At 43.9% G+C, this 11287-nt stretch overlaps 2 protein-coding genes and 1 non-coding gene across 3 annotated transcripts; 1 reads left to right on the top strand and 2 right to left on the bottom strand.

Moving 5' to 3' along the window:
* Positions 1-4579: 4579 nt before the first annotated feature.
* Positions 4580-6944, top strand: egr2b (early growth response 2b). The gene is made up of 2 exons (XM_061265080.1): positions 4580-5006; positions 5177-6944. Exons 1-2 carry the CDS (start codon positions 4850-4852, stop codon positions 6319-6321), a joined length of 1302 nt encoding a protein of 433 aa, XP_061121064.1. The 5' UTR covers positions 4580-4849; the 3' UTR covers positions 6322-6944.
* A 935-nt stretch (positions 6945-7879) lies between these two features.
* Positions 7880-9385, bottom strand: adoa (2-aminoethanethiol (cysteamine) dioxygenase a). The gene is made up of 2 exons (XM_061264917.1): positions 8765-9385; positions 7880-8663 (listed from the first exon to the last, which is right to left on the bottom strand). Exons 1-2 carry the CDS (start codon positions 9098-9100, stop codon positions 8226-8228), a joined length of 774 nt encoding a protein of 257 aa, XP_061120901.1. The 5' UTR covers positions 9101-9385; the 3' UTR covers positions 7880-8225.
* A 487-nt stretch (positions 9386-9872) lies between these two features.
* Positions 9873-9945, bottom strand: trnak-uuu (transfer RNA lysine (anticodon UUU)). Its single transcript has one exon. It is a non-coding gene; the product is annotated as a tRNA-Lys (tRNA).
* Between the last annotated feature and the right edge of the window lie 1342 nt (positions 9946-11287).

The raw sequence follows: 11287 nt of genomic DNA, 5'->3' as shown, positions 1-11287 counted from the left end.
TCACATGAATAGAAAATAAAGCTCTTTCGATTTGTTCTAGAATGCGCCGAGTTGACGACGATCTAGGTGCTAACTTGAATTTAGATTTGTCTTGTTTATGTTTACCCGGTTTATCTGGCAACATCATCATTTTAAATTGGGAAGGACCGTATTGAATTGGCAAGTGGCATAAAATAAATATCTTTGATTCTCTTTTCAACTCTAAGGCTAATGATATGGCTTCCACTGCTTATATGACACGGAGGTCATTTGTCTTCCTGACACCCTCCCACACAAAAACACACACGTGTGCATGCAGGCACACACATACACACACACTCTGTGTGTTAGTGGTGATTATTATTCGCACATGATGTGATCACCTTTTAGGGAATTTGAAAACTACAAATAATCAATGTAAGATTTCTGCAAGAGTGACACGAGCTCGGGACGTTTATGGAGAAAGGGACAATTTGGAGTACTTGTATTTATTATTTTATTATTATTCACTTTTGTGACATAGACCGTTTTTGTTTGAGTGAGATTGAAAATTGTGGAAAACAACTACAATAGATTCAACTTGAAGGAGAATGCAAGTCTGAGAGACGTTAATTATCCCTTCTTCTATAGTGCTTAATTAACTTGATGGACAGCAATGTATTGCAGAGGGAACCTTGCCGCATGATTAATATGGTGACAGGCTAATGGGCAAACGTCAAGCGTATTTGTACAGCTTTACATGCTATGCTACAGGCACATCGAGGAGATGATGGGGAGTTGCGCCAACGTCTCGATGTGAATAGCAATTAGTGAGGCCATTTGTTTGACTGACGTCTGAGCAGCTCTGGGGAGGTGTTGGAAGATGAATGAAGCGCTTCCTTCCAACAGGTGAAGATGAACTGCGTCTGATGATGCTCTTCGCTTAATGTCTTTGTCTCGGACCATCAATACTCGGCATTGGTGGACTTGTCTGACTATAAAAACTGTTCTTATACTTTTGCATGGGGGATGGACAAGGCTCCTCCTCTCGCTGTTTTCGTTTTGGAATGACTCTCATGTCTGGTGGATCACAGGGGAGCAGGCTAAGATCAGCAGGTCAGAATTAATTGGTATGCACTCATTAAAAGGATCCTGTCTCAGTCATTAGACTGAGCCAGGCTCCACCATTGACATTTGACTTGTGTACCATCATCAGAAGCATTAATGCTAATGTCCTGGAACAGCAGTCTTTTAAATGCTCTTAATATTGGCCTCATTACACGATGGAAGAAGAGCTCAAATTCAGTTACTATACACATATATAAGAAACGTGGATTTGTAGATTTAAAAGTTGCCAGCAGACTTCCAGCTGTTCAGTTTTGTGCATTTGAAAAACTTTACAGTTTACAAATAGTGAGGTATTATGCAAAATCAAGTTGCTATTAACTTCAAAACAATTCCAATGATTCTGCTCGCCGCTGTCATATTTCATTCGAGTTGCCCTGTAAAAAAAAAAAAAAAAAAAAAAAGGATCAGTCTCAATAGAGAAAAGAGCCACCTACACTGAATTACCAAGAAAAACAGAAACCACCCACGGCCCCGAGAAGAAAGAAAATCTGCTGGCCAAACAGGCCGACATCTCCCACATGGTCAGCCTGTTAGTGTGTGTGCGCCCCTGAGTATGTCTTATAGCGGAAGGAGTGGTAGGGGGGATGGAAGGAGTGTTGAGGAGGGGGGGGGGGGGGGGTCTTTGCAATTTGGGGTGACAGTGAAAACTACAGCTTGTGGGTGGACAGTGACAGGCCCTGACAGACACCATGGCATCCAAACAATATAAGTGAAGAAAGGCAGGGCAAAGATGTGGACTGTTTATTATTTTACATTTTCATACAATATGAATTTGAATTGAGAAAATATTTCAGCAGCATCTATTGAGTTTAACTTCATAATGTAAGAAATGATGGAATTGTTCTGCTGTTTGTCATTCCTGATAAATCCCTGTATGAATGAATCGCTGTTTATGGAATTAACTTGGAGTCGTTCTCTTATTTTGTCTTTTTATATTAGCACATTTATCTCCCATAGTTCCTCAACACAAAAAAAAAAAAAAACATTTAATTGCAGTATAGGAAAATTGTTTTTGTCTCAGTCCAAAAACTTCAGGAGCCCTAGTGACATCCAGAAGAAAGATGAAACAATTGAAATACAAGTTGAACTGCAGCGCTAAATTGAGCCGAGAAAACACTAGCACACAGAGGGATTGTGTTTGCAGCAGAGAAATGTTGATTGATCTTCTGATGAAGAAGCTGGAGGGGAGCGTGAGGGGAGCGCCCCCCCCCCCCCTACCTCCCCTGCTGCTTTCCACCCCCGGATGCTCTTGCTGAAATACAAGACTGGCAATGGAGCGGCCGGCGTGGTGTGTGTGTGTGTGTGTGTGCCGAGTGTTAGGCCATCAAACCAATATCAGAAACATCTCCACCAAAATATTTTTCTTCTTCCCTCTATGATTCTCTTTTCTGATCATTTCTTTTTTTAATTTATGAAACCCGTAAAAGCCAATCCATAAAGTGAAATCTCGTTTAATTTCAGCGTCGGAAATATTGTGCTATATACGAACCATCTGAAATCTTTGAATAAAAAAAAGTTTTGAGACTATCTAAATCGAAGTTCTTTTCTTTTCTTCATCTCTCCTCCCCTCTTCTATGCAGGGCTTTCACTCTCGCTTTGCTTCCCCGCCACAATGTGCAAACATTTTTGCATCCGTGGGCGACACAAGAGAAAAACAGGCCACATTATGTGAGGACGTCCCAAAAGCCCGACCGTTTCCTCGTCTGACTTACTGGAGGCGGTCAAGAAACATTCTTCCAAATGCGAAACATCCAAATGAGTTTGATTAATGCCGGCTTTTTCAAACCCGCTCAGTGTTCTGGAGGAACTTAGAAGCTTTTGTGAAGGCTGAGCTATTGTCAATGAGCTTCTTATGTTCCAACCGTGCTACTGTAGATCATGTGATGCTTTTTCTTTTCAGGCGAATGAATACAACTGATAAGAATTTCCCCAAAGAATAATGTGCTTAATCTTTTGGGCCTGATGGCAAAGAGCCAAACACTTGGCAGCGCAAACTATAATCCTGAACAAATCAATTAAAATGCAGACATTGAAGTTGGTGCAAAAAACAACAACTTTTTTCCGTGAAATGTAAACTTTAACAATAACAATGCGACTAAATTGCAAACCGCGATGTCCAGCTGAGGTGTTTTCAGTTCACACTCAAAAGTGTGGCGAGAATTACATGGATTCAAATTTGCGAGGCCTCATTAGTCACAGCTTTTATTTTATAGCATCAAAGTACAGTATGGACAGAAAAAGTTTCTGATTATTTTTTTTCTAGACTGAACATCCCTTTTAATGGCATAATAAAAAGATGAATAGCAATTTTAAAAAAATGCCAGCAATATCTTTATTTATAAAAGACAATTTGTCATTTTAGTCATGACACAAAATAAAATGTGTCTTTGCGGGCCACGTCAAATAATCCGACGGGTCGTATCCGGCCCCTAGGCCTTGAGTTTGAAACGTTACAGTAACCCTTTGTAAGTCCGATTAATGCCCCGCAAAACTACTGTGTGAAGCCAGAGGTTCCCTCCCGTAGCTTTCTCATTCATCTATGCTGGCTCTCCTTTTTTCCTTCTCCATCTTGGACTGATATCAGAGCGGTTCTCTCGCTTTCATGTGTCTAGACAGTAAACGATAAAAAGCTTTCTGTGACACCACAAAACTAGAATTGTCACGGTGTCAGGAGAGCCGCTTAAAAGAAGAATTATGGATTCGGTAGCGGTAAAGTTTGAACTTTTGGGGTTTTTAATGTGGATGCTGGGGTCACCGTTTGAAAGTTGAACAATAAATAGCTTGTGCATGTTTTTGGGAAACCGGAGAAACCCCCACGCAGGCACGGGGAGAACATGCAAACTCCACACAGGTGGAATGGAAGCCGCTCCTTCTCAAGTGTGAGGCGGATGTGCCTACCGTTAACATGGAAATCAAATTCGATTTGAAGCCAATGTTTTTCTGTATTCGCCTACGGAGGGGATTTACCAGGTTAAGTGAGGTAGGGGGCCAAGTGTGTGGGTGAGACAGAGAGAGAACTTTAGGAGGCCACAAGGGGGCGGGCTCACTGGAAAACGGGGATTATTTCAGAGTAGAAATGTATTTCAAATGAATACCATATTTTCATTATCTCTAGCTATGCTTAGTCCAGTACAGTGAAATCACTCTGAAAAAGTTTCCATGAAGATTGAAAGAAAAAAAAAAATGCTGGCTCCTTCCGATTTGATTGTGGTTCAAAGTTGCGTCCCCCCCCTCGATAAAATTCGTCACTTTCCGTCGTTTATCACAACGGAAACGAAAGCGATTAAGGGGAGGCTGTTCACCGGATTCACCCTTTTATGGGCTTAAGACCTGAGCCGGAAATGATTATTTCAGAAGCACAAGTGGAAGATATTACGCTGCTGGGAAAACAACAATAGCGCCTAAGTGAAGGGAAAAGTTTGATGCTTGGGCTTAGTATTTATCTGTATTTTTAAATTCTTCATCATCTTCTATTTTTCCCCTTAACGCTCGATCCACTTTCACTTTGCGACGTCACGGATCTTCCCTGCCAATCGGCACCGCAGGCTCCGCCCCCACGCCCACTCCATATTTGGTTAATGACGTTGTGACTACATTGAAAAGGGTTCCCTTATGTACGAGATAGTGACTGCCTGGGCCCGAGTGTGTTCGAACTCTGGAGCGCTCCTCTTCTCATCATGAAGACATGCAGCGAGAACGCACGCGTGGTGGAGCAACTGTAAACAATCGGGTGTGAATTTAAAAAACTTGTATTTGTGCCAGGATGACGGCAAAAACTCTGGAGAAGGTGCCGATGAGCCTCGGGGGGTTTGAGAACGTTTATTCCGTGGAGGACATCGCCGGCGGCTTGCCTACGTCCGTCGCAATTTTCCCCAACTCTGATTTGGGACCCCACTATGAGCAGATCAATGTGGCTGCAGGTAAGACTGAGTGAGATTTCAAAATTGTCAAAGAATTATTTCTTGGGAAGATTTCATATTAATTCAATTAGATGCTAACCTGTTAGTTTTATGAATGCGCTCTGTGCGTAAACGACCTTAAAATGTCCGACCAGGTCTTTCACTAATGATCTGTTTCACTTTGTCCACAGATCCATTAATGAGTGCCGAGATGAACGCAGAAAGGCGTTCTCTAGACCTCTGCTCGTACTCCGGCGGCTTCTCACAAGCTCCCTCACACCGCAACCAGACCTTCACATATATGGGGAAGTTCTCCATCGACTCCCAGTATCCAGCAAACTGGAACCCCGAAGGAGTCATCAACATCGTCTCGGGCATCTTCAACGTCGCCCATCCTCCTCCTCCTCCTCCTCCTCCCCCTCCTCCGTCCACGTCGTCGTCCTCTTCTCCGGCTTCGCCACTTTCTCCCGGTCACTTTTCGAGTCGAAATCTGAGCTGCACCATGGCCGCGGCCCATCAGAGCCAAGTGGAGATGGAGCATCATCAGCTTTATTCCCCCCCGCCGCCGCCGCCGTATTCCTCCGCCGCCTGCGCAGAGGTGTATCAGGATCCGTCGGCGTTTCTCTCCACGTCCACCTGCCACATCGCCTCCTACCCGCCGCCCTCCTACTCGTCCCCCAAGCAGCACGGCGGCCAAGACGTGCCGGGACTCTTCCCGATGATCCCCGACTACCACCCCGGCTTCTTCCAGCCGGCTTGCCAGCGAGACGTGCACGCTACGAGCATCCCCGATCGAAAACCCTTCGGCCCGTGTTCCCTCGATACCTTCCGCGTCCCGCCACCTTTGACCCCGCTGAACACCATTCGAAATTACACGCTGGGTGGTCCGAGCGCCGAGGGGGGAGGCCCGGCCAGGCTCCCCTCCGCGTACAGCCCCCAGAATCTCCCCTTGAGGCCCATCCTGCGACCCAGAAAGTACCCAAACAGACCCAGCAAGACGCCCATCCACGAGCGGCCCTACCCGTGTCCGGCGGAGGGCTGCGACCGGCGTTTCTCCCGCTCCGACGAGCTCACCAGACATATTCGCATCCACACCGGACATAAGCCCTTCCAGTGCAGGATTTGCATGCGCAACTTCAGCCGCAGCGACCATCTCACCACTCACATCCGCACGCACACGGGCGAGAAGCCCTTCGCCTGCGACTTCTGCGGCCGCAAGTTCGCCAGGAGCGACGAGAGGAAGAGGCATACCAAAATACACCTGAGGCAAAAGGAGAGAAAGTCCAATTCGTCCTCCTCCATCGCCTCTGGCGCAAACAACGGGATTTGTGCCTAGGTGGGACACGTCTGCATGCGGTCGCTCGCTCAGCGCCGTCCTAACCCAACAGATGAACTTTTGTATTTGAATTTTTTGGATGACCTAATGAACTTCAATTGTTGCGTAATTGCACCCCGACTACGCTTCAAGGTGACAGCTCTGCCATAATTGCACTTTGTCTGCACTGAATATATAGTCATCATAAAAAAGGGCGGCTGTTTTTATGTGTATTAAAAAAAAGGAAAAATCGAAATAACCGCAATAAAAGTTTTCGTAGCGTCGTTTAAACGGTGTTAATTCTAACACGCATTTCTCCGTCGTGCCTTGTTGTATGTTCTGATTTGAGAGACTCTAATGCAATGTATATTTGTTCTTATGTAAAGTTGAGACATGCATTCTATTTTTGTACTCAGTCTCGCGTAAATGTTAAATATTGTGAAAAATAATGTCGTGTAAAAAAAAAAACTTACATGTTTGTTGTGGGATTGATTAAATGGATGGAAAAAAACACATTTGTTTGATTGTTCTTATAACACGTAACAAAGGGAAGTGGTGGAATATATGGAAAGTGTATTGTGTGTATGAAAGAAAAAGTTTTATTATAATGAGGCTGGAAATAAAATGCGGTAGGATGAATCCCACGTTGCGCCGTATGTGCTATTTGTGACTCATCACCTTCACCCACTCATGTTTAAAGACCTGTGACCTTTCATGCAAAGTATTTCTTCCATCGCCAAAAAAGTCTCTCAATTGTGTCACACACGCATCCAGCATCTGCACGGGGGCAGTAAATATGGAAACAAATTTGTCTTAATAGTTCTAATTCATTATTCTTATTATTATTGTAGTAATTGAAAAAAAAAAGCACAGGCTACGGCTTTTGTTTTGTACGTGTGTTTTGAGAAGATGTTTTTACAACAAGGAAAATGGTCATACTATATAATTATATTATTTTATTAAAGATTCAAAGTTTTTTTTTTTTTTTTGTTGGTTTTGCCACATATCAGATTTCCAGGTAAACATTTAAAATGTCTTCTTTTTTTGTAGATATCTTAGCAACACAAAGCATCTGGTTGTTGTCCAGAATGGGTTTTTTAGGGGGGAAATTTTGATCATTTTAATTTTTTATTTTTGTAGCTCAGCGCGGAGGCTTGCCGTCTGAAAGCCTGCAAAGGCTTGCCGTCGGCTCGGAAAGATTGAGAGAACCGGACTTCCAGTGAATAGGCCGATCCTTCAGCTGAGTGTGCACCCATGGCTCCCCATATGTGGACTTCAGGGGAAATGGAGTAAGTCATATCAATTTTTCATTTTTCTGTACAATGCTTTCCAATTGTGATGGCTTCCTTCCGTGACGTTGTCAGGCTGATGTGTCAAATCAAGCCCAAAAAGTGGGCGTCAGTAAGTCCACCGCAACTCTCTTCCAAAATAGCGTTAAATCACTTCTGAGGGGTTTTTTTTTTTTTACATCATTTTTAATCCAGTCCTATCACATAAGTGCCAATTAGTCATTTCAATAGAGTAACTTTTGACTTTGTTTTTACGTATCAACAGATGAAAATCATTGAAATGACAATGGTTTGAATATAGTCTGTGAATTTTATTTTTTCAACATACATTCAATAAGTGTATCAAGCGTTGTGATAACATGTGCAACTTGCAAAAAAAGAAGAAAAAAACACTAGAATAAGATGTCAACAAGAAATTTCTTGAGCAGTCTTGAGAGTTTCATGTTTAATATTTGAGGGCAGTGATGACGAGCATAGAGCATAGAGCATTTGCTAATTGTCTTTTTGTGTCTTCTACATGATCTAGTGTTCGCTTTACAAAAAAAAAAAAAAAATCAGTGTAGAAGAAATGAGGCGACTACATCGTGATTATTGAAATGTCATTTCCAAAAGTAATTCAGTTGTATTTTCTAGTAGTCACACGGAAACAACAGGGCCCGGGTAAGGTTCTCCTCCACACCAAAAGTCCTCTGGCTGAGGGATTTCCAAAAGCCACATCTCCTTCTCCTCTTCCTGAAGCTCCTGGTTCTCCATCACAGCTATGTCTGGCTCTGCCACAGTTTTTAGAACTTTGTAATAGTGACAGTCCCGCCCGTCATCCGGATCGTACGGCGGCGCCAGGATATCCAGGAAAGCGGCAGGCCCGTCCACAGCGTCAATCTGGTGGAGATTATCCCGCAGAGGTGTCAGGAGACACGGTCCGCTGTTCTCCGAGTACTCAGCGACTGAGCGGAGCAAGGATCGTCGCAGAGAAGCATTTTGAAATGGAGTCACGGGAGTTTGGAACCGAGGAGGGGCTGTCTGGCCGCTTTCCAGTTTGTCGAAGCAACTGACGTTCACCTTGCCATAGAGGACCTAAACAAAGAGGAAAAGAATGAATTTGAAACAGCCCCGAAAATGCAAATACAGTGATGTCCATTCATTCTGAATGTCAACAACAGCGAAACATTGAAGACCTTCAGCATCCCGTTCATGCCCGGATGGTCGTGAAGAGGTATGGAGGCTCCGGTTCTGAGCAGGAATACGCCCATGCTGAACACATCCGTCTCGCAGATGTGCATGTAGGTGACCGGCGGGGGATCCGGTTCCGACGAGCCCGAGGTGGGTTTGTTTTTCTGGGGAGAGATCTTGAGATCCGTCGCCCTAATCGCAGTCACCAAGGAGATGAGTTTGGCCTGATTTTCTGCAAAGACTTTACTATCTCCTTTGGCCGAACACTTTAAACTTTTAAAAGTCATAAACGCTTGTTTAGCTATTTTCTGGATGAGAGGATATTTGTTGTTTCGCGACATTCTTGTTGACGTGGGGGGGGGGGGGGGGGGAATAATAATAACGTTAAAGGTGCACCTTTTCCGTCGCAAACGAAAGCGTCTTAAATGCCTCGCAAACGACCTAGTGTCAAGAAATGTGTCCCGGAGTCTCTTGGTTCACGCTATCTAAACACAAAATAAGAAAGTTTGGGTTAAAAATGTGGCTTTTGTCGTGATAATGCAGAATTTCATCGCCAAATCGGAGCCTTCCGTTGGTCATTTTCCAAGCTCCTCTTGCTCCGCTGCCTGCACGCACTGCGCCTGCGCAAGAGACGCAAAGCACCATAGACTTTGAGTTTCAATACAAATAATAGATTAGTAGGACCGGATTCAAATATTCAATAGCATTTAAATTTTATCATTTTTTGTCGTACGAAAAAAGCACGTGACGTTTCACCCGCAAGATTAGAATGAGTATTGTGTAAACGTGACAAAACGGTGATAATAAAACCGATGGGACTACATTACCCACAAACGCTGAGGACGACCGACAGTTGAAAAGAGGAAGGCCAGATCGGCCATTGAACTCACGTCTTCCGGTCAAGATAGCTACTTCCGGTCTCTCGAGTAGAGAGGTTCCATAATCATGGTTTATATACACATATTTTAATTTTCTCCCAAAAAATGAATATATATATTATTATTATTATTATCCAAAAAAAGTGAAAAAATATATTGTTTTATTTTTCTCAAAAAAATCAATAAACAACCTTCTTTCAATGTTAATGGACAGTGTATGCTTATGTGGACACCGAGCCTGAACAGGGACTTGAACCCTGGACCCTCAGATTAAAAGTCTGATGCTCTACCAACTGAGCTACTCAGGCTCTGTGGAGTTAAGTTCCAGAGAAAGAACAGAATCAGCGAGTTACGGAGTGTGAGCATGCAAAAAGTCTTATCCAGAATAATAATGGCATAATGTCTGAATAGGGACTTGAACCCTGAACCCTTGTAGTGTCATGGAGGGAAGTTATTCTGGAGTTCTATGTGAGAGAACTGATATTTTCACTTCTCAAATTACATTTTATTCTGCACTCACGCACGCACGCACACATTCCCATATCCAGAATTAGCATAATGAGACAATGAAACTGCAGATAGCATCTACTTATGGATCACTTCTTGGATCCAGTCAACATGGCTTTTGTGTTCATCAATACGCAACTTGTTTTCTGAAATCAGAGTTGGCATTATTTGGTCTTGGACTGTCTAGAATATGTTCACCCCTGTGACCTTATTCAAACAGGCCGTCACTACAGAATTCAATCCACTCTTTTGTCTGTCAATGAACGCTCACAGCCTTAGCCAAGAATGCATTTGATTATTTCGCAAGGGGGAAATGCCTGCATAACTAAATGGGAAACAGAAAGAACACAGCCAATGCTAATGTTTGTTCATTCCACCAAACGCTGCAGCAATTGAGGTTCCAAAAGAAATCAATGGATGGATGGATGAGTCGAGCATTCTCCGAGAGGAAATGAAGTGTAAAAAATCTCATCCATGGTTCAGGATGATGGCCGTACGGTCACTACTGAGGAGCCAAGTGGTAAAGTATAAAACACTGGTGCGCAACCGGCTCGTTTGTCACTGTTGCCGCTTTGATGGACACTATTAACTTTGTGCAAACCCACCGCCTCCAACATCTCAGACGGTTACTGCAAACAAATAAAGTCATTAAGCAATAGAAGTGAAGATTAATGCGCAAATACGATGATCGATTTAATCAAAATAAACAACCAATTGCTCCGCATACTGTAAGTGTAACTTGAGTAAGTGTTTGAGAATGTGGGTGGGTCTATGTGGGGTTTGGGGCAGCAGGAAGGATCCACCTTCTACCCCAGCCCCCCTCAGCCAAGCAGGCCCTTTGTTCAGTGATGATGTATGAGACAGCATCTCCTTTGGAGTACCACAGGAACACGACAGCAAAGCAACGACACTGTCCCATAATGGAGAGTGATGGGACAGCTCCCACTCTCTTGACTTTGTCCACTACTAAGATTGAGTTGGCGGGGCACTCCAGGCTCCAACAGGACCCTCGGACACCTCCGGGAGGGATCCTCGTAAGGGAAGACTCAACCTGACGGCGGCTCACGTCTGTCGTTCGCACTGGATCCCGTCGCATCGTGACGGCTCGATAGATGAATGAGTGATGAACGAGAGGACGGAGAG

Source organism: Syngnathus typhle, linkage group LG18 (assembly GCF_033458585.1).
Source record: "Syngnathus typhle isolate RoL2023-S1 ecotype Sweden linkage group LG18, RoL_Styp_1.0, whole genome shotgun sequence".
In the NCBI taxonomy this organism is placed as follows: Eukaryota; Metazoa; Chordata; class Actinopteri; order Syngnathiformes; family Syngnathidae; genus Syngnathus; species Syngnathus typhle.
This window is presented reverse-complemented; position numbering and strand designations above follow the sequence as displayed.